Source organism: Taudactylus pleione, unplaced genomic scaffold, assembly GCF_031769625.1.
Source record: "Taudactylus pleione unplaced genomic scaffold, aTauple2 ptg000037l, whole genome shotgun sequence".
Classification (NCBI taxonomy): Eukaryota; Metazoa; Chordata; class Amphibia; order Anura; family Myobatrachidae; genus Taudactylus; species Taudactylus pleione.
Window position 1 is genome coordinate 7,107,896 of NW_028284439.1, and position 26,681 is coordinate 7,134,576.

A 26,681-nucleotide genomic window follows, 5' to 3' on the forward strand; every position below is an offset into this window, starting at 1 on the left:
CCGGCTGCCTTAATACCGACAGCCGGCTTCCCGACTGCCATATCCTGGTGAAATGCGGATGTCTAGATGTAGACGCCTGACATTTTCCCGAGGACGGGAGACAGGCGCCTGGCATCCTGATCAAAGGGATGCCGGGCGCCGCGAGCAGACAGCCGCGGGGGGGAGGGTTAGGTTTAGGGCACCCGGGGGGGACTTAGGGTTAAGCACCCCCCAAGGAGGGTTAGGGTTAGGCTAGGGGGAGGGGGGGTTAGGTTTAGGCACCCTCTGGGGGGAACTTAGGGTTAGGCACCCACCCGGGGCCTTAGGTTTAGGCAGCAGGGAAGGGGGGGTTTATTGTTAGGCACTTAAAGGGGGGATTAGGGTTAGGCACTTGGGGGGAAGGTTAGGGTTAGGTACCCCTAAGGAGGGTTAGGGGGTTAGGTTAGGTTAGTAAGTACTTACCTATTGACGATCGGGATTTCCAGCACTATCGGGCTTCCGCTGCCGGGAACTCTGCGGTATTTCATACCGATTCCATCTGGTCAGATGAAACCAAAATTTAACTCTTTGGATGCCATAATACACACCATGTTTGGAGGAGAAATGGCACTGCACATCACCCCAAAAACACCATACCAACAGTGAAGTTTGGAGGTGGGAACATCATGTGGGGCTCTTTTTCAGCATACTGTACTGGCATACTTCATGTAATTGAAGGAAGGATGAATGGAAAAATGTACCGAGACATTATTGATAACAATCTGCTGCCATTTACCAGGATGCTGAAGATGAAATGAGGGCAGACATTTCAGCAAGACAATGATCCCAAACACACAGCCAAGGACACTCACCATTGGTTTCAGAGAAAGAAAATAAAGCTGTTAGAATGGCCCAGCCAATTACCTGACTTGAATCCAATTGGAATCTACGGAAAGAAGTAAAGATCGGAGTTCATAGAAGAGGCCCATGGAACCTTCAAGATTTGGAGACTGTGTGGAAGAATGGGCCAATATCACACTTGAGCAATGCATGCGACTAGTTTCTCCATACAGAAGGCGTCTTGAAGCTGTCATTACCAACAAAGGCTTTTGTACGAAGTATTAAATAAATTACAGTAAGCGTGTTCAATACTTTTTCCCTGTGTCATTTCACATTATTACACATAACTTAATTTATGGACATCTATGGTTTGATTTCTTTGCATGTGTGGATTGCATGGGTTGTTGCTGACATTTGGTGAAAAATTCATTACAATAGCCCCATTACACATATATTTACTGAGAAAAATGTTGATGTTTTCAATACTTATTTTACCCACAGTATATAGTAGTAAATACTGATTTGTGATAATGTACCAGATTCATAACAACAATGCATTGTAGTAAATACACCATAATCCTGGGAATGCACTATAATGTAACATACGCACAGGCTGGAACCTGACCTCTAGAGGAGGGTGTTGGGCCCTCAGACAGTGTACCCCTGTGGGACAGGTCGACCTTGCACCCGAAAATAATCATCATTCTCTGCTGTAACATGCATGTTCTTTTACATAAGGGGCTTCAATTGCATATCCTGTCATCCGCCTCTCACAGTATTGCAATCCTCCTCCAAACACAATTTCCTAGATTTTTGTCTAGTGATAATAATACCTTCTTCTCAATTCAGCAGACTTGCTGTGATCCTGTGGTAGTAGGTGCTATGGGATCAATTAATATAGAATGTGGCTTCATCAAACCATTTATCATTGACAGTCACCATCTAAGCATCCATTTTCATACTTACAGACTAAAATATAACTGACATTTACACTGATATCTGACGACACTTCAAAAACTCGGATAATCATTATATCTTATCTTACCCGCATCATGAGATGTAGTCAGAATCCCGGTGATCACTATACTGGTTGTGGGATCTCGACGGGTCAAAAATGCTGACAACTTCAAACGGTCAGTATTAGGCGGAGGGTTATGTTTAAGCTTCGGGAGGGGATGAGAAGGTTAGGGTTAGGCTGCGGGGGGGGGGGGGTTAGCATTAGGCAGTGGGAAAGGTGACATTTTCACCATCTGGATTCCGCTGCCAGCATACCAGCCATCAGGATTCTGACCGTCGGGATGCCATACCCATCCCCACATAATAACAATTTATTATTTCAATGATAAATTCACATTTGGCGGCCAACAAGTCAATTTTGTTAGAATTTACTTGAAGATTGGTCATGTTATCATATTCTCTAAAAAACAGAGAATTTAGAATTTGTTTTGTAACTTCTCCTCTATTTACTATACCATAATAATAATGTCCTTTCTTTCTTGGAGCAAAAAATTTCCCCACTGCTCGGGCGTTGTGCATGTCTGCCTTCCTGTCCAGCAATTCCTTCACCATCTCTGTATTCTGGTTCACAATCGCTATATGTAGAGCAGTCTCTCCTGGGTACAGGGAATGATAAGAATGATAAGTCTCTCATAAGGCGTATAGCTAGAGACTAGACATCTTTCTACGTGTCAGGTACCATACTTGTAGTCTGAGTCTTGGGGAAATAATTGTCCGTCATTAAGTCTAGATTTATTAAGCTCTGTTTTACTGTTTAATATCATGTTAATCACTGGAACATCAAATTCAGTAAAACCAGATAATGTGATATTAATAAAGGGTAATGTTGCAGCAAAAGGAATGATTTGGGCATTTAAGGGATTGATGGGAATGATTTCCTAATAAGGTAGAATCACTATTATCCTATTCATTAGGTTCTGATGTGGTGCGCCAGCAAATGACTGGGAGGTATTTCATTCATTTTTAACATGCATATCCTATAAATGTTAAAGATTAGTTTTACAGTAAAAGTATTTCATGTCGACTACTCAATAAGAGCTCACATTTCATTAACCATTATACACCTGACAGAATAATTGCATTATGCATTGCAAAAGCTAAAACAATGGTCACTTAATCACATATTGTTAAATTACACAGAGGAGGATAACTTAATATTATATCTCATATATTAAATTATTAATTGTGCAAAATCTATAAAATGTAAATTCTCTTTATCAATGAAAGGAAATTCAAATTCAACATTTCAGATGACAGAATCTTTATATGCCGTCTTTATTTCATCTGATTTTATATGTCCCAATTTCATATTAAATGTAAAATTGTAGATATATCATTAAAATGGTATGCACAATTTAGCAAATTAGTTTATTACGGTCTTAAAGCCTTAAAGTGTTTTATGTCGGTGAGTAGCTGTTAGTCATAAATAATTTGTATTAGAAAAATAAGCAAAACACATTTTATTTGATTAATAGGTTGAAATAGTTGTTGCAAAATTCCAAATACACTCACAAAAAGCTTTATTTATCTGTTATTTTAATTAGAGATGTGCGGGTACGGTTTAACACGGTTCTTTTCACCAAAATTATTGCAAGTTCGGTTTAGTTCGGATTATACAAATCACATGATAACCGATAGCCAATGCGATGCCGTTTTTGAGATCTGAACATATCTGAGTAAAACCAAACCCACACATCTCTAATTTTAATGCTTTTAGTTACACAATTTGTGTTAGTGAAGTTAATATAGTGTATTGGTTGTTCAAAACAAATAAAACATAAACCTTCTTTGTTGGATACTGTAACATCCAACCTTAATACATAGGTAAATATCATTACAAAGAGAGAATAATAATGGAGACTGAATGCCACTGAACTTCATAAAGATGATACACCATAGATTTCCCATTATAAGCACAGCATACTTCAACCATTCAATTATTATAGCTTGTTTGAACAAAGTAATATAGAATATGTTACTGTGTATATACACTTTGCAGGGGTGGGCAATAAGTGGCCCTCCAGCTGTTGTTGAACGACAAATCCCAGCATGCCTTGAACCAGTTTTAGCATGCCCAAATAGCAAAACTGTGCTACTGCATGCTGGGATGTGTAGTTTTATAACAGCTGAGGGGACGCTTATTGCCCACCCCTACATCTAATGCCTTCTACAAATGCTGTGTTATCAGACAATTGGTCTATTGCTATGCTTGAGGCCCCATGAATGGATCATTTATCATACATGTCTATAAATGTGGTTATAAGAAAACAAATTTCAGACTATGACAAGTATTCAATTAGACGCGAAAAGCCAAGATCCGCGATTGCGACTTTTCGCCTGTCGGAAACAGACCTCCGTATTCAATTCCACCCGCTTCTCGCGTATGCAGAAAGTCAATGCAATGTAGTAGGCGAAAAAGATTTGCCTGTGAATAGCAGGAGAAAAGAAGTGCAACATTTGTATTTTGGGGTGCAAAGGTGGGGAGACCACTCAGAACCCCTGGAACAGGCCCCCAAAGGACAACTACGTCCAAAAATTCCTGGAAAAAAAAAAATAACACCCCAAAAAAGTACTTTGAATTTGGGGGTGAAAAAGCACAAAGTGGGGGGACAACTTCGCAAACTAGCAAAATAAAGTTCTGGGAGTGCTCTAAGAAGGGGTCAAGTGTTTTGGGGATTGCAGGTGCTTTTATGAGGGAGGAATTTCTTTTTTTTTTAAAAACTTCACTTTAGAGACATTAAAAGATGCTAGCACCCATTTTCAGGTACCCCAAATTTACCAGGACTACTTATTTTCACAAAAAAACTGCTTTATGCCATTCTTCACCACTTGTGCAAAGACGCTAATTAGAGGCAATTACTTCGCGTGTCACCGTTTTTGCATCTTTTAGAATTGAATAAAGCAAATAGCGGGGAAGCACACAAAAAGTTTCCGTGGCTAAAATACGCGATATAGGCGAAAAGTCCAGCAGGCGAAACTTTATTGCGCGTGCGAAACTAAATTGAATACCGCCCTATGGGTGAAATATATTGAACTGCAATTTGCACCATGATTACTAGAGTGACAGGCTGCAAATAGTAGCCGGGACAGAACCTGCATTTGGAGCTGCTGCTGCTGCCACCGGCCGGTGAGAGGAGTCGGCACACAGCATAAGCAGCACTTCCAGATCCCCGCCCCTACCAGGTGGGGGGAGGAGGTGGAGTTTCAGGGCAGAGATGGCCTAACATTAAGCAGGGTATGCGGCCGGCTGACAATAACATGCCCATACCTATTCAAGAGCATTGCTCTGTAAGTGCGACCAGTGGCGTAACTAGGGTACTTGGAGCCCAGGGCAAATTTGAAAAAGGGAGCCCCCTCCCTCAATACCCCGATATGTGCGCGCGCGAGAAAAAAAATGGGCGTGGTCACTTAAAAATGGGGCGTGTCAACATGACACACCCCTTTATTTTCACGCTGAACATTCCTATCCATATGCACCTTAACCCCAGTAGTACCCCTTATACAGTACCCCCAGTATGCAGTTGTGGTCCCTCTAATGCAGGCCCATAGTAGTGCCCCTTATACAGTATCCCCAGTAGTGGTCCCCCTTATACAGCCCCCAATTAGTTCCCTTTACTCAGTGCCCCCAGTAGTGGTCCCCCCAAATGCAGTGCCCTATGTAGTGTTCCCCCTTATGCAGTGCCCCCAGTAGCAGTCCCCACAATGCAGTGCGCCCAGTAGTGGTATCCCCTTATGCAGTGCCCTTTATATAGTGCCCCCAGTAGTAGTCCCCCCCCTATGCAGTGCCCTTTATATAGTGCTCCCAGCAGTAGTCCCCCCCCATGCAGTTTTCCCAGTAGTGGTCCCTCTTATGCAGGCACCCAGTAGTGATCACCCCTATCTAGTGCCCCCTGTAGTGGTCCCCCCAGTGCAGTGCTCCTAGCAGTAAGCCCCTTATATAGTGCCCCCAGCAGTAGTACCCCCCCCTCCCATGCAGTGCCCCCAGTAGTGGTCCCCCTGATGTAGGCCCCCAGTAGTGACCCCCCCCCCTTTCCAGTGGTCCCTGTAGTGGTCCTTCCTGTTATTGCCCCCAGTAGTGGTCCCCCCAGTGCAGTGCCCCTAGTAGTAGGTCCCTTTTATAATGCCCCCAGTAGTAGTTCCCCCCCCTCCCATGCAGTGCCCCCAGTAGTGGTCCCCCTGATGCAGGCCCCCAGTAGTGATCCCCCCTATCCAGTGCCCCCTGTAGTGGTCCTTCCTATTATTGCCCCCAGTTGTGGTCCCCCCAGTGCAGTGCTCCTAGTAGTAGGCCCCTTTTATAATGCCCCCAGTAGTAGTCCCCCCCCAAGTAGTGGTCTCCAGTTGAGGTTCCCCTCCCGATTAAGTGCCCCCAGTAATAGCCCCCCACAGTAGAGGTCCTCCCAATAATGGTGCCCCCAGTAATAGCCCCCACCCAGAGTAGAGGTCCCCCCAGTAGTAGCCACCCCCCTCCTCCGTTGTGCCCCCAGTAGTGCAGGCAGGTTTTAAAAAAAAATATATAAAAATATACTAACCTGAATCCACGCTGCTGCTGCTCCGGTCCGCGACACCGCTCCCACCGCCGCCCGCCAGTCCTCCAGGGCTGGCGCGCTCAGCATTATGGGAGAGACGTCATGATGTCATGACGTCTGTCCCATTACCCACTGCAGGAGCCGGACGGAAGCCCGGCTCTTGCAGTGGGTGCTGCAGCAGTCAATGAGAGTCTAGCTGACTCTCATTGGCTGCTGTTTAACACACGCATCGCTGCCAGCGCTGGCAGCGATGCGTGTATTATGCAAAGCCTGAGCCCTCCTCCTGGCGCTATTGGGCAAGCGCTCAGGGGGAGGGAACGGGCTCAGGTGTGCAGCACAGGACTGGCACTGGAAGCCTAGCACCGGTCCTGTGTAAATGTGTAGCGCTGACCGCACTCACTGCGGTCGGCGCTACACTGGTGGCTAACTAGGGCGGGCCAGACCGTGGCCGGCAGCGCCCCCCCGCACCGCCGGTCCCATGGTGCCCAGGGCACGCACCCTGCCCAACCCCCCCTAGTTACGCCACTGAGTGCGACGTGACGTCAACAAGTCACGTCGCAATTATACTTACTGGGAGGCGGAGCTCGAAGATCCATTTAGGAGCAGGACAGGTCCGCTGCACAAATGTCCCCAGACCCGACCAGCAGGTAAGTTTGCTAGAGCTAGCAGGTAGGGCAAAAATGTGCTGTGCTGTGAGAGGTGAGGGAAGTTGAGGAGAGAGCGGTCTGAGCTGTGCGGGGACTGTGCTGAGAAAGGAGAGGGGTTAGTGATGTGAGGGGAGGGGGGGGGTCTGTGCTGAGAGGGGAGAGGGGACAGTAATGTGAGGAAAGGGGGGGTCTGTGCTGAGAGGGGTCAGTGATGTGAGTCGAGGGGGATGTGTACTGAGAGGGGAGAGGGGTCGGTAATGTGAGGAAAAAGAATGTTTGTGCTGTGAGGGGAGGGGGGTCTGTGCTGAGAGGGGAGAGGGGTCAGTAATGTGAGGAAAGAGGGGGTCTGTGTTGTGAGGAGAGGCGGTACTGTGCTGAGAGGGGAGAGGGGTCAGTGATGTGTGGAAAAAGGGGTCTGTGCTGAGCGGGAAGAGGGGTCAGTGATGGGCAGAAAGAGGGGTTTTCTATTATGAGGGAACGGGGGTCTGTGCTGAGAAGGGAGAGGGGTCAGTGATGTGAGGAAAGATATGGCTTGTGTTATGAGGGGGGAGGGTCTGTGCTGAGGGGAGTTAGGGTTAGGCTGCTGGGAGAGGAAGGTTAGGGTTAGGCTGCGAGGGGGAGGGTTAGGGTTAGGCTGCTGGGAGGGAAGGTTAGGGTTAGGCTGGGAGGGTTAGGTTTAGGCTGCGGGGAGGGAGGAATAGTTTAGGGGTAGGGTTAGGATACTTACCGGCAACTATCGGTAACCTAACTGTATTGGGATGCTGGCATCGGGATTCAGAGCGCCAGTATCCCGTACCCAATCATACACACATAGCCAACGTTTCAAGCCCAGAGTGGACCTTTTCTTCAGGTGCTGAATCAGAAATTAAAATATAGTGCTGTGGATTGAGGGAGGGGGGGGCCAAAAATGTATCTTGTCTAGGGCCCTGTGTAGTACTCTCTCAAGTGGCAGGAGTAGAGAGTGATAAAGTACCAGCCAATCAGCTCCTAGCTGTCATTTTTCAGCCTGTAAAGTGACAGGAGCTGATTGGTTGGTACTTTATAACTTTCTACTTTAACTCTCTCCAAGGCTTAGTGCATCTCCCCCATATAAATATAATTTACACAAACAAATGTTCCCTACAAAGGTCTCATTTTATTATGGAAGTTTGGATGGTCCAGTAGATACGACTGGGCGGTATTTATATTGTGCTGACATATGTTAAATGTGAAATAGATGTTGTATAGCGTTATCCTGTAACATTAATGTGTATAATCACTAAAACTTCAGGAATCCATGGTCTCATTTACTCACCAATGTGTGAAATACATATTGCAAATCTTGTGTTTTAGATAAGTATATGGTAATCATTTAATCATTTTACTTACCCTTATAAATGTCACATTCTATTGGCTTATTGATTAGAAAAGGGAACACATCCAACAACATAGACATAGCTTCTCTATTGTTATACATAGCCGCGATGTGTATCACACTTTCCCCCATGGCACCTACAAGAAAAGGGGAGAATTGTCATATGTACGTTCTCTTACAATATAATATATATATATATATATATTTATATATATATATATATATATTATAAGGGCACTAGCGTGCCCTTGTATTACGGCTGAATAAAAAAAAACGGAAATCTCCATAGAGAATTCCAAAGGGGGGGGGGGGAGGGGGCATGGTGTTTAAGGTGCTACACCTCAAAAGCTATTGGAGGTACCGGGCTGAAGTTTGGCATGAACTGTTGTTCGGTGCTGCATGCCAAATTTCAGGGCATGAACATAAAAATATGAGGATTTGGGAGTAATCTAAAGTTCCAACTGATAGTTTTTTCTGACATTCTCAGTTAGGACCACTTTTCTGCTGTTCTCTATGGGTTTTTTTTGGGAAGTCATAACTCAGGGTAGGGGGCGAATTTAGACTTGGGGTTTGTTTTATTAGGTAGCTATTGTTCCAGAATAGGGCCTTTTGGGGTTCAGGTAAATGAGAAAGTTACAGTTTTTAGACTATTACCTCACGAATCCGCCTTTATTAAGATAGGAAGTTTCAATTCCTTGGGCAGCCTCAGTAGGAGCGTTCAGCAGGTGTACTCACTGTGGCTTCACTTGGGTGCACCAAGATGGCTGAACTCTGCGGCAGTAGCAGGGGCCGGGACCGGGGGGAAGGAAGCCAGTGTTTGCTGCGGCCGGGACCCGGCGGAGGGGGGGTAGCGGGCGTTAGCTCCTGCCAGGACCCGGGGATGCAGGCGTAAGGATCCAGGGGAAGAAGCAGCACACAGATGCCGGCTCAGATCTGGAAAATCCGTGATGCCTGCATCTGTGTTTAAATCAACACACACAGAAGCACGGATGGGAGACCCGTCTGTGCTTCTGTGTTTAAAAATAAGACCTGTGTAAAAAAAAAAAACAACCAGCTCCGGGCTTTGGGGCCCCAGTACTGGTTGTGCTAAATATAGGGGACAAACAATGTAGGGATCCCCCATATGAAGCACAACCAGCACCAGGCTTTTCAGAACCAGTCCTGGTTGCCAAAATACGAGGGACAAATGACGTAGGGGTCCCCTGTATTAAGCACAACCAGCACTGGGCTCTGAGCCGGCCCTAGTTCTGGAAATACAGGGGGAAAAATGCATAGGATCCCCCTGTATTTACCAGAACTGACACCAGACCCTTTCTAGTGGGGGGTTGATGCCACAGTCAGGGGAGCCCTTTCACCGGGCCCCCCAACCGAAGCATCACCCCTGACCGCTAGACAGTCCAGATCGGGGATCCTTCATTGGCAGAGAGAGGCGAGCCTAGGGCACTGCTATTGGGCATACAATGAACAACTGCAGCAGAGAAAGGTGTCTCTTTAGATGCATCCGAGTTGGGGCCCTTCAAAATGTTGTTATGGGGCCCACAAAGTTCTGGTTACACCCCTGTGTTAGGCTCACCGATGTGAAGAACTTTCCCCTCAACTTATTAAAGTTTAAGCCTGATCAGGCAAAGCCAATGTAAAGCACTGTAAATTGGTCCATTAAATTGGGGTCATGCAGAGCTTGCCTCTGGGAATGCTGTTTAGAGAGCTGGTATGCGTTTTTTTTTGCCAAAAAAGACAAATAAGCAGTAAGTCACCTGCTTTTCCTATGTGGTAGGCATACAAACTGACACAATGGTAAATGCATGTCACAATGAATATTGTGACTAACGCAGTTAATTACGCCCAGTGCTGTTCAATGTCGCGAATCTGCATAAACATCGGTACTATTGACGCACATTGGGCAGTCACGCAGCATTTACAACAGATCTAACCAGCTGCAGACTCTGCATGTCTCCTTGCACTCAGATAGCTCTCGTGCTGTGTATGCCGTCACAGTGCCTAATTTCTGCATGCCCAAGAAACGGCGTTCAAACATAAAGACACGCCTGCATTTTTTTTATCACCCCCCCAAATGCTGACAGCCTGTCACTCACTTTGCGATGTATTGCTCTGTGCGCCCGTAATCGCCGTGCGATCGCTGCGCACACGCAGTACGGCTTACGCTTACGTGATGGCAAACAACTGCTCGATGTTGGTCCATAATCATATTCACTACTGAAACAGGCCAAGTGTCATTAAGTAAAGCCTCTAGTTCTGAGAGTTTATAAATAATTTCTAAAGGAAGAAGTTTATTTGGTATCTATATTAGGGTGGTTGCATGGATGAGCAACTCATTCACTTGTTTGATAACATATGCAATCTTAAGTTTCTAACATACCTTTCATAGATGGATCACTGTCTTCTCCAATTAGCCTTTTAAGAAGTTTGACATTATTTTCCTTTGCTGCTTTGAAAAAAAGGTTTTCCTTTCTGTCAATAAATTAAGTTAATTACAGGTTAAAAGATAATGGGCATTGTCTATATCAATTACACAATAGAGACTAGAGATGTGCGGTTTGGTTTTCCTGAAAAACGACCACGTCCGAAGTATTCCAAGTCAAAATGAGTCTCTGCTCGAGTCTGCTGTATGTTCGGAACTCTGATTTAGAGACCGAATATCGGTTTTGGATTGCATGTAAACATGTCCAAATTACATGATTTATCAATTTTAAAGAAATCCAAAACCAAATCCGAACCAAAACACTTGAGGGTGGTTTTGCCACAACCATAACATTTGCGGGTGGTTTTACCAATACACAGGGGTCTGCACACATCTCTAATAGAGACAATCAGTTTCTATGCTGTATAAATACTGCAAGTACACAACTACAATCCTGGGTCAGGGCTGGCAGCAAACAGACTGTAGAGATAGGATCAGGGCTGGCAGATAGGAGTGGTCAAGGAATACTGAGTTAGGGCTGGGGGCACACAGGCAGAATTGGCCAAACAAGACTGGGTCAAGGATGGTGGCAGACTTGTTATATGGATAAAAAAGGCTGGGTCAGAGCTAGCTGCAGACAACAGAATCCAAAAGACAAACTGAGTCAGCAATAAGTAACAGGACACAGAATTTATATAACCTTATCTATCACATATACAGTTCAGTGCTGTATACAGGTAAGCATCTACAGGTCTGACGCTATTTAATATTAGTAAAACATAAACAGAAGGTGAGAGTTTATGTGGTGGAAGTATGCAGGTCATCCATTAATCATTAAAGTGAAACCATAAACTCTATTACACTTGGAAAACTGAAAAAACAAATGAGGGCATAGCGGAGTGTCCTAGAAGGTTTGGTAGCCAGTTGGAAAGATCCAATGAGGAGTGGGGGGGGGGCTGTTTAAATTTTGCTATGGGTCCCCCATAGGTCTTGCTTCATCTCTGCAGAAGGCTCTATATGCTAAACAGCATGGGTCCTGGGTATCAGGAGACCTCCATATATGTCCAGTAGGCCCAGATTAAACTTTATTTGTGTGTGTCCCTAACCCTTTCCCCGGGCCCTATCTGTGAGAAGCACTGAAATATAAAATTAACTATTATATGGCACGACACGACTATATGGCATGTATCACGGCGATCAGACTTGTGCTGTTCTAATAACTGGGCAGAGGGATTTTTTTATAAAAAAAATATTGGATTCGATATCTTTTAAAAATTCCTTCACTGATCCATACCAATTTTTTAAGCATACAAATAAATAAATAAAATCTAACCTACATATATAATAATATGTGCAAATAGAACTGAATTTATAGTCACATGACCACATTTTCAACTTGCCTGGATGAAGGCTCAGAGTCAGGGGCGTAGCTATTGGTCCAGGGGGGCCAACACTGCACACCCTGCACCCATATTTTTAATACCTACTGTACCTCTCTGGACTCCCACGGTATCAGGGCTGATCAAATCACCTGGAAAATGGCAGCCACGGGTGCCCCAATGCACTCTATCACGCACACAAGGGGGGTCCAGGTGTCAGCGATGTTGATTTGGTGCAGGCCCGCTAGCAGACAGTCATGGAGAGACAGCACCACCAGTCACGAAGCAATCAGAGCTCATGGATGGAAGCCAATCAGCAGTGGCAGCTCCTGATTGGCTTCCAGTCCGCGTGCTCTGATTGGCTTGCGACCGGCGCCAGATGCAAATTGCGCCAGCACTGTCTGGCTATGTCTACCACTGCCTGCCGGTGTGCCAGCTGTAATTAGCTGGCGGCTCAGTCCCAAGTCCACATCTGCTGGCTGCTGATGGCACACAGGGGGAGGCGAAAGGCTGCTGGAGGGACATGGAGAGGTGGGTTGTTGGGGGGGCATATTGTGTAAGGGGCACTACATATTGTGTAGAATAATGTGTTATATGGGGCATTACTACTATGTGGTATAATCTGTAAAGGGTATAATGTAGAATGATGTGGTATAATGTGTAATGGGCATTACTGTGTAGTGTAAGGGGTGTTATTGTGTCACATAAGGTATAAGGGGCACTACTACTGAGTGTCATAATGTGTAAGAGGGGTACTAATGTGTGGCATAACCTGAATGGGCTCTGTGTGGCATAACCTGAATGGGGTCTGTGTGGAATAACATGAATGGGCTCTATGTGGGGGCAAATGTATGTGTTGTTTTTTTTTTTTACCTCTGGGGGGAGTCCTTTTAAGATATAGCTATGTGGCCCACAAAGTTCTATTTACCCCTTGCTTGCAAACACAGAGGCTCTGGATTTAATATGAGCTTGCATGAGTCACTAAGTTTGCTCAGACTAAGGTTACAAGGATACTCTTGTAGCTTTCTCACAGGTTTTTGGCAGACTGCCAATTTCCACTGGAGTCAGCCCTGGTACCTGTGTAACTTAAGTGTCTCCCATTTTTATGGATTGTGTGACAGTGTGGCCCACAAAGTTCAAACCTAGGCAAAAACCTAATCCTGGTCAAACTACACCACCATGCCAAATTTGGTGGAGCTAGGTGCAAAACTCTGGTCGTGCATATAGGACAAACAGATCTGACTATAGAGATGATGTTCTATAGACAAAGCTGCACTTCTGTAGCTCTTAATCAGTGGCATAGCCAGCTTTTCACATGAAAAACAGTTAACATGGAATAATAGGCTCCCCAGGCCCAGGTTTTTCCCACTCGACCCTTATAGAAACCTTCACACCCTCCACATGTCTTTTATAGCCCCATCAGATTCCTACACATTCCCCTTTCATGCCGTCAGACCTCTCCACATTCCCCCTTTGTGCCACCTGACTCTTCCACAGGCCCATCTGATTGTCCTGTACTGTGCTGCCCCCATCTACATGCGTTTCTATAATTCTCTGTCCCCTACTCCAGTCTCTAGTGCTCTCAACAGATATTGGAGCTGAGTGTCTCACTGATATTAGAAGAGCTGAGAATAGGGCTGCTGGTAAGTGCCCACTCCAATCCTCTGCAGTAATCCTTCTCCCAGGGTCAATCTGTTCGGCAGTGTTTCAATGTCATTACATAACATCCATGATGCTCCCGGGGACTCATGATCTGGGCAAGGTACCTCTTAAAGCACCTGGAACAGATACTGAACACCACTAACCCAGTAATAGCCCTGTGGGGGCCCCAGCCAACTTCCCCATTCACCCCTATGTTAATCTGACCCACAGTCTGCAGTTCGGGATAACCTTGAGAACATTCTAATGACCACATCATTAGAATTGTATGAAAAAAAAAACAATGTGCAGCACTAGTAAAAATGACAATGGGAATGGCGACATTAGAAACAATGGTTTCTAATGTCAGGCCCTTTACAAGTATTTTGCTAGCATTAAAAACCTAGTAATATAATCTGCTTTCATAAATGTGCTTTTTTGTTAACACATTGTTAGAAAAGCTGGGTCCAGTTGCTCGTGTTTGCCCTCCAGGTTATAAGGTGCCAACCAGCCCCAGATAGCAAGTAAATATTATTGGGAGGATTATGCTTCTGTGTGGCCTCCCTCCAGCATCCTGTCAGTCAGAAGGGGTCCAACCTCTGACATGTGCTACTGAGCATGTAGGATGTGTTCACGAGTCTTTACTCCATTGTGTCCATCAGGACAGAACGGACTCTCATCACAGTCAGCCCATTTCAGCACCAAAACATAGCTGTAAGTGCCCTATACCACCTCCGATATATAGTACAATACCAGGGCTACAATCTACCAGTGCATTTCGACCAGTTTATGTCAGGCGCACTACAACGCCCAGCATATCCTACGCTCCAGGCTGCTATATTCCATACAGATTGCCTACGGCTGTTACACCTATGATATCCCCGTGTCATTTGTTACTTGCTGTTGTACCAGATTACAATAAATCTAAGAAGTGGGTAAGTATACCACATGTGGACTTACCACCACCAGCACCTGCATTACACACACAATACCATTAGTACCTTGGCCAACACATGTGTACTTGGGTATAACTTCTTATCTGGAGGACTACTGCGCTAAACACATTCTGTAACATGTACAGTGCCAGATTAATGTCCACATGGGCCTGGAGCTGACATTTTTGGAGGACCTACTTTGTGTCGCTACTGGGGGTGTGACAAGCGCTACAGCAGTGTGTCTAGTGATGGGGTGACGTAACCAATGTTGTGTGGGTGTGGTCCACACATGGGATATGGCTCGTACAGTGGTTGTGGCTCTCCCCATGGAGTGCATAGCTAGTTCCTACCATCAACCACTTTATAGTGGATCCAGGGCCGGTACTACCATTAGGCAGCTGCCTAGGGCACCGGCCACCGGAGGGCGCTGCATAGTCCACTCAGAAAACTAAAATAAAAAAGTGTCTCTTAAAAAGACATCTTTTTTTTTACATGGTGTTGGTGGCGGCTGCGGATCTGATCAGCCACAGCTGCTGCTATGCCCGATCACACTATGGGGGTCATTCAGAGTCGGTCGCAAGCGATGAGTGCTCGCAACCTACTCGATGTTGCCCCACTGGGCTTGCGCACGACGGAGCCGGCTCCATTGTGCACATGCGCGAGACCCGGATAGCGACGGACGCTCCATCGCTAGGGGTCTCGGAGCAGACGGGGCGAGCTGTCGATGGTGAGTGATAGCTCACCCCGTTTGGGAGGCGGGCAGGGAGCGTGCCTGCCCAAACGGAGGCGTTCCCGCCGGAACGCTTGCCGTTTGGGGGCGGCCCCACTGACATCATTGCTGATGTCAGTGGGGAGCTTCCTGCTCGATCAGAGCAGGAAGCTCCCTGGGGCTTACGAGTGCCCAGACCCAACCTTAGGGTCTGGTCATAAAGCCCGATAGTCACGATGGTCTTGACCATCGCCACCATCACCCATGTTGGTCGCCAAATCTGTGGGTGTTAACCCACAGCTTAGTGATCGACAAGGAGGCGGTCGTTCAGGATGCAAGCGGCCGCCCTGATTCAGAGCGACCGCTTGCAACTAATGGCCGTCTCTGAATGAGGTCCAATGACCCATCGTCCCTCACATCTGTCCTTAGAGCCCAGGCTCTTACACTATCACAGCGCTAACATCTGCTGTGAAACCAGCAGCTCTCCTCTCCTCCCCTCTTCCTTTGGGGAAGAGATGAATGACACTGAGGGGGCGCGGAGCTAGCTGCAGGGCTGAAAATGAAAAGTTCATGCAACAGATACGTACTTACCGTATATACTTGAGTATAAGCCGAGTTTTCAGCACAAAAAATGTGCTGAAAAAGCACCCTCTCGGCTTATACTCGAGTCAAGTGTAGCACTGACCGGACGGAGTTCGGTCAGCGCTACACACTGACAAACACACAGCCGCCGGAGCTGGCAGCTGCGTGTTTGGTGTAATCAGCAGCCGCTGAGAGTCTGTCAGACTCTCAGCGGCTGCTGCTGCTCCCACTGCGGGAGCCATCTTCCGGGTCCCGCAGTGGGTGATGGGAGACACGTCGTCATGACGATGTCTCTCCCATGCAAAGCGGCCGGAGGAGCGGACAGCGGTGGGACCAGGAGCGGGAGTTTAAGGTAAGTGTTTATTTTTTTTTATTCTTTTCACGTTTCTCTCTACTAGGGGGGGGGACTACAGGGGGCACTACCAGGGGGCGATGACTACAGGGGGCACTACCAGGGGGCATTATCAGGGGGCACTACCAGGGGGCGATTACTACAGGGGGCACTACCAAGGGGCATTATCAGGGGGCACTAAAAGGGGGGATTACCACTGGGGGAACTACAAGGGGGGGATTACTACAGGGGGCACTACCAGGGGGGATTACTACAGGGGGGGATTACTACAGGGGGCACTAAAAGGGGGGATTACCACTGGTGGAACTACCAGGGGAGGATTACTACAGGGGGCACTAGCAGTGGGGGATTACTACAGGGGGCACTAAAAGGGGGGATTACTACTGGGGGTACTACCAGGGGGGGATTACTACTGGAGGCACTGAAAGGGGGGATTACCACTGGGGGCACTACCAGGAGGGATTACTACTGGGGGCACAACCAGAGGGAATTACTACTGGGGGCACTACCAGCTGCTGCCATTTCCCACATTAGGCTTATACTCGAGTCAGTAAGTTTTCCCAGTTTTTTTGGGTAAACGTAGGTATTCGGGTCGACTTATACTCGAGTATATATGGTATGTAAATGGGTTTCTGTATTTCTGATTATATTTGTATGTGTACCAATATATATATATATATATATATATATATAATTTTAGTATCTGTATGTGTGTGCTCAGTGACGTAAGTTCATCCCAGACGCCCAGAGACAAGTTATCATTTGGTGCCCTCCCACCCCCTAATATGTGACTATGTTTCTATTAGGTCAGTATAAAGTAAATGTGCAGGATATCCCTCAAAAACACCCTTTTTGGACGTGTCTCACTGGCATAAGAAGCTGCTAAGGAGCAGCGACAACAATATATATATATATGTCGTGCCCTTATATTAAGGCTGCATCTAAAAAAACGGAAATCTCCATAGAGAATTCTTTAGGGGGGGCAGGGTGTTTAAGGAGCTACACCTCAAAAGCTGTTGGAGGTACTGAGCTGAAATTTGGCAAGGCCAGGTAGAAATGTTGCTCGGTGCTGCATGCCAAATTTCAGGGCATAAACAACAAAAATGAGGATTTGGGAGTAATCTAAAGCTCCAACTGTCTCTTTTATGGTATTTTTTGGGGGAAGGCATAACTCAGGGTAGGGGACGAATTTAGACTTGGGGTTTGTTTTATTAGGTAGCTATTGTGCCAGGGTACATGGTTTTGGGGATCAGGTAAATTAGAAAGTTACAGTTTTTAAACTATTACCTCAAGAATGCACCATTGAATAGATAGGAAATTTCAACTTGTTGCGCAGCCGCAGTAGGAGCCTCCTCCACTCACTATGGCTTCACTTGGGTGCACAAAGATGGCCGTCATTTGAGGGCTTTAGCGGTGGTGGGCCCGGGGAAAATAGTGGCCATTAGATGCAGTGGGACCCGGGGGAAAGGTGTGGGGGTAGCGGGCGTTAGCTGCGGCCAGAACCGGGGATGGTAGCGGGCCTTAGCGGAGGTGGTGCAGGCGGCAGTGCGGTCAGTGGTGGGGCAGGCGTTAGGACCCGGGGGAGGTAGCAGCACACAGAATGCAGACTCAGAGCTGGAAGATCTGTGATACCTGCTTCTGTGTTTAAAAATAATAATAAATGGCATGGACTCGCCCCCCAAAAAACAACCAGCATCGGGTACTGGTTGTGCTAAATACAGGGGACAAATGATGTAGGGGTTCCCTGTATTAAGCACAACTAGTACCAGGCTTTTCAAAACCAGTCTTGGTTGCCAAAATACAGGGGACAAATGATGTAGGGGTCCCCCGTATTCAACGCATCCAGCACTGGGCTCTGAGCCGGCCCTGGTTCTGGAAATACAGGGGAAAAAATGAGTAGGGCCCCCCGTATTTACGAGAACCAGCACCGGACCCTTTCTAGTGGGGGAGTGATGCCATAGCCAGGGGAGCCCTTTCACCGGTCCCTCCAGCCGCAGCATCACCCCTGGCCACTAGTCAGCCAGAGGCTGGGATCCCTGGGGAGCTGGGGACCCCCCAATAAAGGGGTGTCCCTCTCCAGGGCACCCCAGGAACAGGAGGCTGATAGCCCGGGGTTATCCCCAGAAACCCCTGGAGCGGTGGGTGCCAGGTTGATTATGTAAAGTGTGGTGCAAAGAGAGAATTAAAATATTGTCTTTTGCTGTGGAACTACAGTTCCCAGCAAGCCTCCCCTGCATGCTAGTACTTGGAGAACCACAAGTATCAGCATGCGGGGCACTACGGGCCACAGCGAAAGCAATATTAAAAAACCACAGAATACACTTGGTAGAAAAATAAAATTTTCTTAAAACATACATGCACACACACATGCATACACTACTCACATACTCACCTAGTATCCCTGAAGCCAATCTGTCCTCTTCTCCAGTAGATAATCCAATGGAGTACCTGTAATAAAAATTCCATACTCACCTCCTCCTATGCATGGATCTGTCCTCTTCAAGCAATCCAGGGTCTTGGCAAAAAAAACAAAACGCAATTGCGCGGACCTACGGAGATTAGTAGTATCCTCTAAGGACACTACTACCCGAATGACAGCTCCGCCTGGGATTTCAGTTCACAAAACCGGGCGCGGAGTACTCATTGGCTGAGAGAGACGAGCGTTCCGCCTCTCAGCCAATGAGCTGTTCTCACCATTAAATTCAATGGTGAGAACGGAGCGTGCCCATTTCAAAGATGGCCGCCACGAGCCAATCACAGCTTGTGACGTCATTGCCCCAGCCCTGGAAGGTCAGCGGGCGGGAAAAAGAGCTTAAAGGCCTTCGCCCTCAAGGTGAAAATGCCATAGAAGTCCTGGGGGAAGCGCCAGCCATGGAAAAGAGCTTAAAGACTGAAGGTGCGGCATAATAAAATATTTTTAAAAATTGTTTCTTTTTTATTTTAATATTTCTTTTGCAGGAGTACTATAGGTACTAACAGGCCCTTAATGCCCCGCCTGTTGGTACTTGTGGTTCTCCAAGTACCAGTATGCGGGGATGGCTGCTGGGACCTGTAGTACTGCTGCAAAAGACAATAATTATATTTTCAGATGCACCACACAATACAATCAAACAAGCTCCCACCGCCCAGGGGTGTGCTTTCAGCCTGGGCCTGGGGTTCCCTGGAGGGTGGGACCCCCTATTTGGTGGGGTCCCCAGCTCCCCAGGGATCCCGGCCTGGGCTGACTAGCGGCCAGGGGTGATGCTTTGACTGGGAGGCCCGGTGAAAGGGCTCCCCTGGTTGTAGCATCACCCCCTCACTAGAAAGGGTCCAGTGCTGGTTCTCGTAAATACAGGGGGCCCTACGCATTTTTCCCCTGTATTTCCAGAACCAGGGCCGGCTCAGAGCCCAGTGCTGGTTGCACTGAATAAGGGGGACACCTACATCATTTGTCCCCCGTATTTTGGCAACCAGGGCTGGTTCTGACTAGCCCAGTGCTGGTTGTGCTTAAGTACAGAGGACCCCTATGTCATTTTTCCCCTGTATTTAAACACAACCAGGATTGGCAGTTAAAAGCCTGGTGCTGGTTGTTTTTTGGGGGGGCACCTTTTTTTATTTTTACACATTCAGTTTTTATCATTAATGCATAGATGGATCTCACTGCTGCGTTTGTGCATCTGTGACTTATTGATTTTATTTTCTCAGGTGCATGCGCACTACCAGTGAGCCCACTGTCTCCCACTGATGCCCCCTTTGCACTGCTGCTACTGCTCTGCACCACCGCTGCTGCCACTACCCCGCACGCCTACAGCTGTCTCGCATTCTGCACCTCCCAAACCACCTCCTGTGTGCTGTCCCCTCTTCCACCTGTGCTAGTGTACCATTTTGTTGCCCTTCTCCCCTGCAGGTGGCCCGGTTTGCTCATCCAAACCCTGATAGTTAATACATTTTAAAAAAGCTATGAAATTCCATAGACAAAAAAACCTTATGCCATGACACCATTTGGTTAACTGCAGATTCAACACTCTCAAAGAGTGAGATGCTGTCACTCGCAAAATGGTGGAGCTGCTAATTCACAGAATTGTGTGTTCATTGGAATACACACATGCAGTCTATGCAACTGAGGTCTGAGCAGTTATGTGGCTCCAACATCCCACTCAGTGCCAACAATCTTCCCATTCAGTCACCATAAAAATGTCACTGAGTTCCAACATCCTTCTCACTCCATACATCCATCTCATTCATTATACACATTCAGCTTCCCAATTGCTAAAACTATCATACTCTGTCTATACATGTACACTATCTTTGTCTCCATGCTGCTATAACTTCCCCAATCCCTACAGCTGTGTGTTCTCCCAACTGTGCTAGTCTGCATGCCCTCATCCACACCAATATGTCTTTCCCCATGTGCACCACCCTGTCTTCCTGCATCCGTGCCACTGTGTTTCCTTCCACCTGCACCACTACCTTGCCCCCAGTCACGGCAGTCCTCAGGAAGGCTAAAAGGACGAAACGCGTAGGGACCTTGCTCCAGTACCTCTCCACTCTGCTGAATACATTGCAGATAAGCATTTTACTATTCCTAACTTTTATGTTTTTGTTAACCCCTGTTTACTCTGTATCCCCGTAAATGTGATTAAAAGACCCCCTTTTGTGAAAAAGCACACTTGTGATAAGGGTCATTTTTTGCTTGTTTGAGGCTAACCCTATCCACCTGTGTGCGGACTATGAGGGCCTAGAGAGGAGCTATCAGAGTATTACACGCAGATGTTCAAGTTTTCTTCTGGTACGCGATATATATATAATAAACTATATGTGCTGTGTAAACAAAAATACTACACTATATTTGCATTCTATCTGGCTCGGTTTAAACCTTTCCTATTTAAGGTTCTCCTGATCTGTTGGAGGACCATACACATTTCACCATATGGAACCCCAGTGAAGGAATCACAGATAAGCTTTAAAGATTTATTATTTGGTGCGCACATTATATTTTGAGCACGTGCTTTTTTGTTTTAAATACTACACTATTAGGCGCATGCCTTTTCCCAATTCCACTTCCATATATATATATATAGTATACACACACACACACACATATATATATATATATATATATATATATATGCCCACTGTAATGGTGCCTCTTATGCAGTTCCCCCAGTGGTAATAATGCCCCTGTAGTAATGCCCCCGGTAACAATGCCCCCTGGTAATAATGCCCCTAAAAGTAATGCCCCCTGTAGTAGTTCCCCCAGTAGTAATGTCCCCTGCAGTGCCCCCAGTAGTAAGGGTCCTTGTCGTGCCCCCAATAGTAATGTTCCCTGCAGTGCCCCAGTAGTAATGCCCCTTGAAGTGCCCCCAGTAGTAAGGTCCCCTGTAGTGCCCCCAGTTATAGTGCTCCCAATGGTACCCCCAATAGTAAGGCCCCTGTAGTGACCCCATATGATGCCCCCAGTAGTAAGCCCCCCCCCCACGCACACATACACATGCAAAAAAAAACAATACCTAACATAAACCCCACTCCAGTGCTCACTCCTAGGAACTATGGGAGTGACATCATGACGTTACTCCCATAGTGCACTGCTCAGGAGTGAACTCCATCCTCCGGCTGCTGCTGGTGCCGGGGGCGGGGGGGGGAGGGGAGATAAGGAACCGGGCACCCGCTAATAACACACTCCCAGCGAGGGCCCGGCAAATGGAGGGTGCAGGGAGTGTGAACACTGGGCTGGTGGGCCCCTTAAGCCACCGGGCTCCATAGCAACCGCACCCCCTGCACCCACCGTAGTTATACACCACTGGGCAGCGGCAGATGGAGGGGCTGCGCCGGGTGGGGGCAGCATCAGAGCCGTCGGATGTCCCTTGGCATTCCAGTCACCCCTAGGCAATGGCTTATAATAGGGCTGACTCTGCCGACCACTAGTATATGGTTATGGTAGCTTCTCAGGTGTCAGGAAGAGAAGCCATGTATTGAGCAGCCGTGATGGTATACTCTGGGTACATATTTACAGACCTAAGTGGAGTGAATATATTGTAGGTGATGGAGGAGGTGCGGAATCAGTATGTAATACCGCCGGCCGCATGGACGGCAGTTCGAATCCTGGCAGTGTCAGGCCGACAGAGGAAGAGATCCCGGCAGCGGCAGCCCAACAGCGCTGGAAATCCCGATCGTCCCCAGGTGAGTACTAACTAACCTAACCTACCCCCCTAACCCTAACCCTCCCTTAGGGGTGCCTAACCCTAACCTCCCCCCCAAGTGACTAACCCTAATCCCCCCTCTAAGTCCCCCGGGGGGGTGCTTAACCCTAACCTCCCCCTGGGGGTGCCTAACCCTAACCCTCCCTCCCCCTAGCCTAACCCTAACCTCCCGGGGGGTGCCTAATTCTAAGTCCCCCCCGGGAGCCCTAAACCTATCCCACCCCCCTTCGATCGGGATGCTGGGCGCCGGGTCTTCCGGCATCAGTAAAATGAGCGGCGTCTACATCTAGATGCCGGTCATTTCACTCTCCCCGTGATATGACAGTCGGGAAGCCGGCTGTCGGGATAATGTCAGCTGGCTTCCCGATTGCATCCCGGAGGTGCCTCTTCAGTGCTGGCGCCCGGCGGCAGGTGCCTCCATTGCCTCCCATAGTTCTGCCCCTGTGTATGCTTACCTATGTTTATGAGAATTTGTGTACCTAGCTATGTACTAAAGGAGCAGTGTGTTTGACACTATACATATATATATATATATACATATACACAATATATATATTGTATATACTGTGTGTGTGTATAGAGTTCCTGCTAGGCTGTTTTAGTGGGGCACTGCGCCCTTTCTGGAGGGCAAAAAGCACCCTGCCCTCACCGCGCAGTGCACCGCTAAGATAGCCTGCGGGTGCCGTCTTTACCCATGGGTCGCAGTGTCCGGCGGGTGGGGAAATGGGCAGTGACCCGGTCACCGCCGGTGAATAGACACTGGGCGCATGCGCCCGGCATCTATTCTACCTGTCCGCAGCGCTTGGGGGCTGCCCGTCATGTCCATAAGAGCCGGGCACGCCCCCAAGAGTGACGAAAAGGTGACGCGTCTTATAGACATACACCCTTTTCAATGGCCACGCCCCCTTTTCGGGTGCTCGTGCACAGAGGTGCCCTCTCTTGCTCCGCTGCCCTGCCTGCTGCTGGAGCTAGAGTGAACACTATGTGTACATATGTATTTATATATATATATATATATATATGTTTATGAATATGTACCTATGCATCAGTATATATGAATATATGTGCAAATATGTGTATGAGGGTCTGTGTGTGGGTGTTTTTCCAAGTATATGAGTATGTATATAAGTAATTCTGTACCTATGAAACACAGCATGTACAGTATAAATAAAAAAGAGGTATTTCACTATAAAAAGGAATATGTATGTATGAGTCTATCTATATGAATATATGTAACTATGTACACATATATCAATGTATATGAGTGTACGCAGAAGTGCCCTCCTTCTTGATCAGGTACTTTCTATGCTTGGTTACATTGCTGTTATGGAGCATACACACAGTCAGACTTGCTAGATAAACGATGAACAATTTGAACATTTTTACCAACGTTCTCATTAACGATTTCTGACAGTATTTAAATTAATTAAATCGTCCAAATCTGACTGCAAATACAGTCGATTTCAGATATCGTTATCTGACATGCGGGCACGCACATCGTTCGTCGATGAATGTCAAACATGTCAACGATATGAACGATGTAATGATTTTTTACAAACGTTATCGTTCATATCTTCCAGAAAATCTGACTGTATGTACCCTCCATTAGTCTGTGTTATTGGAGGGATGTAATTACCATTGTGATACCTGTTAAAGGAGTGGGTGTTGTCTGGGGGTGTAACAATTTCTGGGGTGCTTCTGGGCTCCATGGGGTGTATATTTGTGCTATTTGGGGGTGAGTTTGGTCTCTCTGTGCTAATGAGTTCTGTTCCTATTTGCTGGAGTGTTTCCCTTTTTATAACATAGTACATCTTAAAGTAGTTAGAATGGCATTAATAATGTATATGGGTCAATCCATGAAATATAGGACACAATACATGAAAATTAAATTGTATCACAGCAGATGCCAAGACATTTTCAACTTAATTTCTTTCTACTGATGAACTTAATGTAACTGTCACAGTGATGTAGTTAATGTTGGTGACTGGTTCTATGTTGAATATTATGGAAAGAGTTACCCAGGTGAGATCATTCTCAGGATCCCTTTCAGGGGAAATTGGGAATATAAGCTTATAGGCTTCTATTAGGCAATGCCTTCTAAAGATCCCGTTACTCATCTCATGCAGGCCGATAAACATGAATAAATCACAAAGGACAACTCTCCCAGTAAGAGCTGTCCTTTGCAATAGAGAGACTTCTAGGTTTATGACCCTGAAGTCTACAGATGGCATTGCCCACCGCATCCAAGCTCCAGAATATACTGCATTTTGGGGCTTGGTACATATGCAGTGAGCTGCCAAACCTCCGAAAACTTTTTTTTTGGAGGTTTGACCAGAAATAATGCAATGGTGCATCCCTCCCTACATGTGATAAAAAAGTTCAAAATATAATTTAAAAAGAAGATAAATAATGTTGAAAGAGGAGTGGACTACTGCAGAGACTTGAGTATTCCTGTTCTCCAGTTAGGCTTGATGCCCTATCAGCATATGACCACCGTGTACACTAGTGTAATGAATCTCCCCTGTATTTGCATAAGTCCCCTAGAGTCACTCTAGGGAGGGCTTCTGCCTATAACAACCACCTGTTGTTCCCATAGAGTATGACACACTCACCGGTACTTAGGATGCCGCCAGGTCTTAACCTCCAGACAGTAGGGGCTTATACAAACAGTGGAAGTTCGCAAGGTAAAAACGGCAGTAGTAGTACAAAGGTAATATGAATCACAGAGCAGCCTGCAGAAATGACCACAAGCAAGATAGAATGCACGCTAACAGGTATCATCAATAACAAGTAATGATATTGCAAGGTAATTACCACAGAGCAGTGTTGCCTGCGGACAATAACAGAATACGATTGCATATAAACACAACTACATAAAATAGTGGCAATCACAAACAACAGATATATATTGCAAGATGTTATAGTAATAAACTCAGATACACATGCAGCTGGTAGTATGGAATTGCACAGTGACATATAATGCAGAATGGAGTATAATAGCAGCAAGATATATGTACATATATAGCAGGAAGGAATAGCAAAAGTACACAACACCAATGACTTGCAGAGTGGATTTGGTACAGGTAGCACAAGGCAAAGCCAGGACAGGAACCAAGAATACCAAACAGCAGATACAGGAACAGGGTCTGGATGGTACAACTTCCACAAGAAACTATTTCTGGCAAGGCAGGAATAGACTGGCTGCCCTATAACAGAAATCAGAGCCAATCTCAAGTGAGCAAATTATACCAGCCTATGGTAATTAGCCAGGTGTGTCTTAAGAGAGGAGGGGGCCCATGTGCATTCCCCGTGCTGGGCCCCATCCTCTCTCCCTGGCGGCCAGCAGCCAACTGATGTGGCTGACTGGCCACCGCAGAGTTAGTAGACTCTGGGTACTATAGTGTGCCCAGAGTCTACTGCGCATGCGCAGAATGTGGGAAAAATGTCAGCGTCTGCCATTTTACAGTGTTCTGTGCAGCACTGACACCCGACGCTGGACCACGGACTGGTGAGTTTTAGATAATATGGTTGCAGGGTGAGCGGTGCAGGGCCCCTCTGGACCCGGGGGCCCGTGTGCACCGCACACCCTGCACCCATTATAGATACGCCCCTGTAATTAGCACTATGAGCAGCTGAGTGCTGCATATTCACAGAGTCTTCCCAGCTGGGAGCAATCAGCCTGGACCAAACCTCACTATGGCTGTCTTTGCCTGTTAATCCGCTCAGCTCTAAAAGGAATGGATAGAAAATCCAGTCAATTTTGAATCACAAAGGTCATTATAAACTGCCACACCAATAACCTACATAAACCATACACAAAAAGACTACGAAATGAGGAAATAGTCAGTGGGAATAGTCAAATTTGTTATAATGTTTTCCCAAAAAACAGCTTAATATTTGAGATTTCAAGAAACAGCAAAATATAGAACCGCAGAGCAAACTCCAAACAGCAAATTGACTCATACTTTGTTTATGTAAACACTTGCAGCACGCAAGTCATTTGCAAACATGTTTGCGCCATCTAGTGGCCCCCGGTGCACAAAACACTTGAATTCCCCCCCATAGAGGTCAGGAGCAGCATTAGCGTTTTATATAAATAGATATGACTGTCAGGGAAATACGAGGGCTGTCCAAAAAGTAATGCCT

General features: G+C 46.7%; 1 protein-coding gene across 2 annotated transcripts in view; it reads right to left on the bottom strand.

Moving 5' to 3' along the window:
- The window catches only part of LOC148538712 (transient receptor potential cation channel subfamily V member 6-like), a 128,786-nt gene that overhangs the window by 89,432 nt on the left and 12,673 nt on the right, over nt 1–26,681 (bottom strand). For both annotated transcript variants that reach the window (XM_088452366.1, XM_088452367.1), the window contains exons 2-4: nt 10,720–10,811; nt 8,357–8,479; nt 2,271–2,411 (exon numbers count right to left, since the gene is read on the bottom strand). In XM_088452366.1, coding sequence (XP_088308492.1) covers nt 2,271–2,411; nt 8,357–8,479; nt 10,720–10,811 — 356 coding nt within the window. The remainder of the gene's footprint in view (nt 1–2,270; nt 2,412–8,356; nt 8,480–10,719; nt 10,812–26,681) is intronic.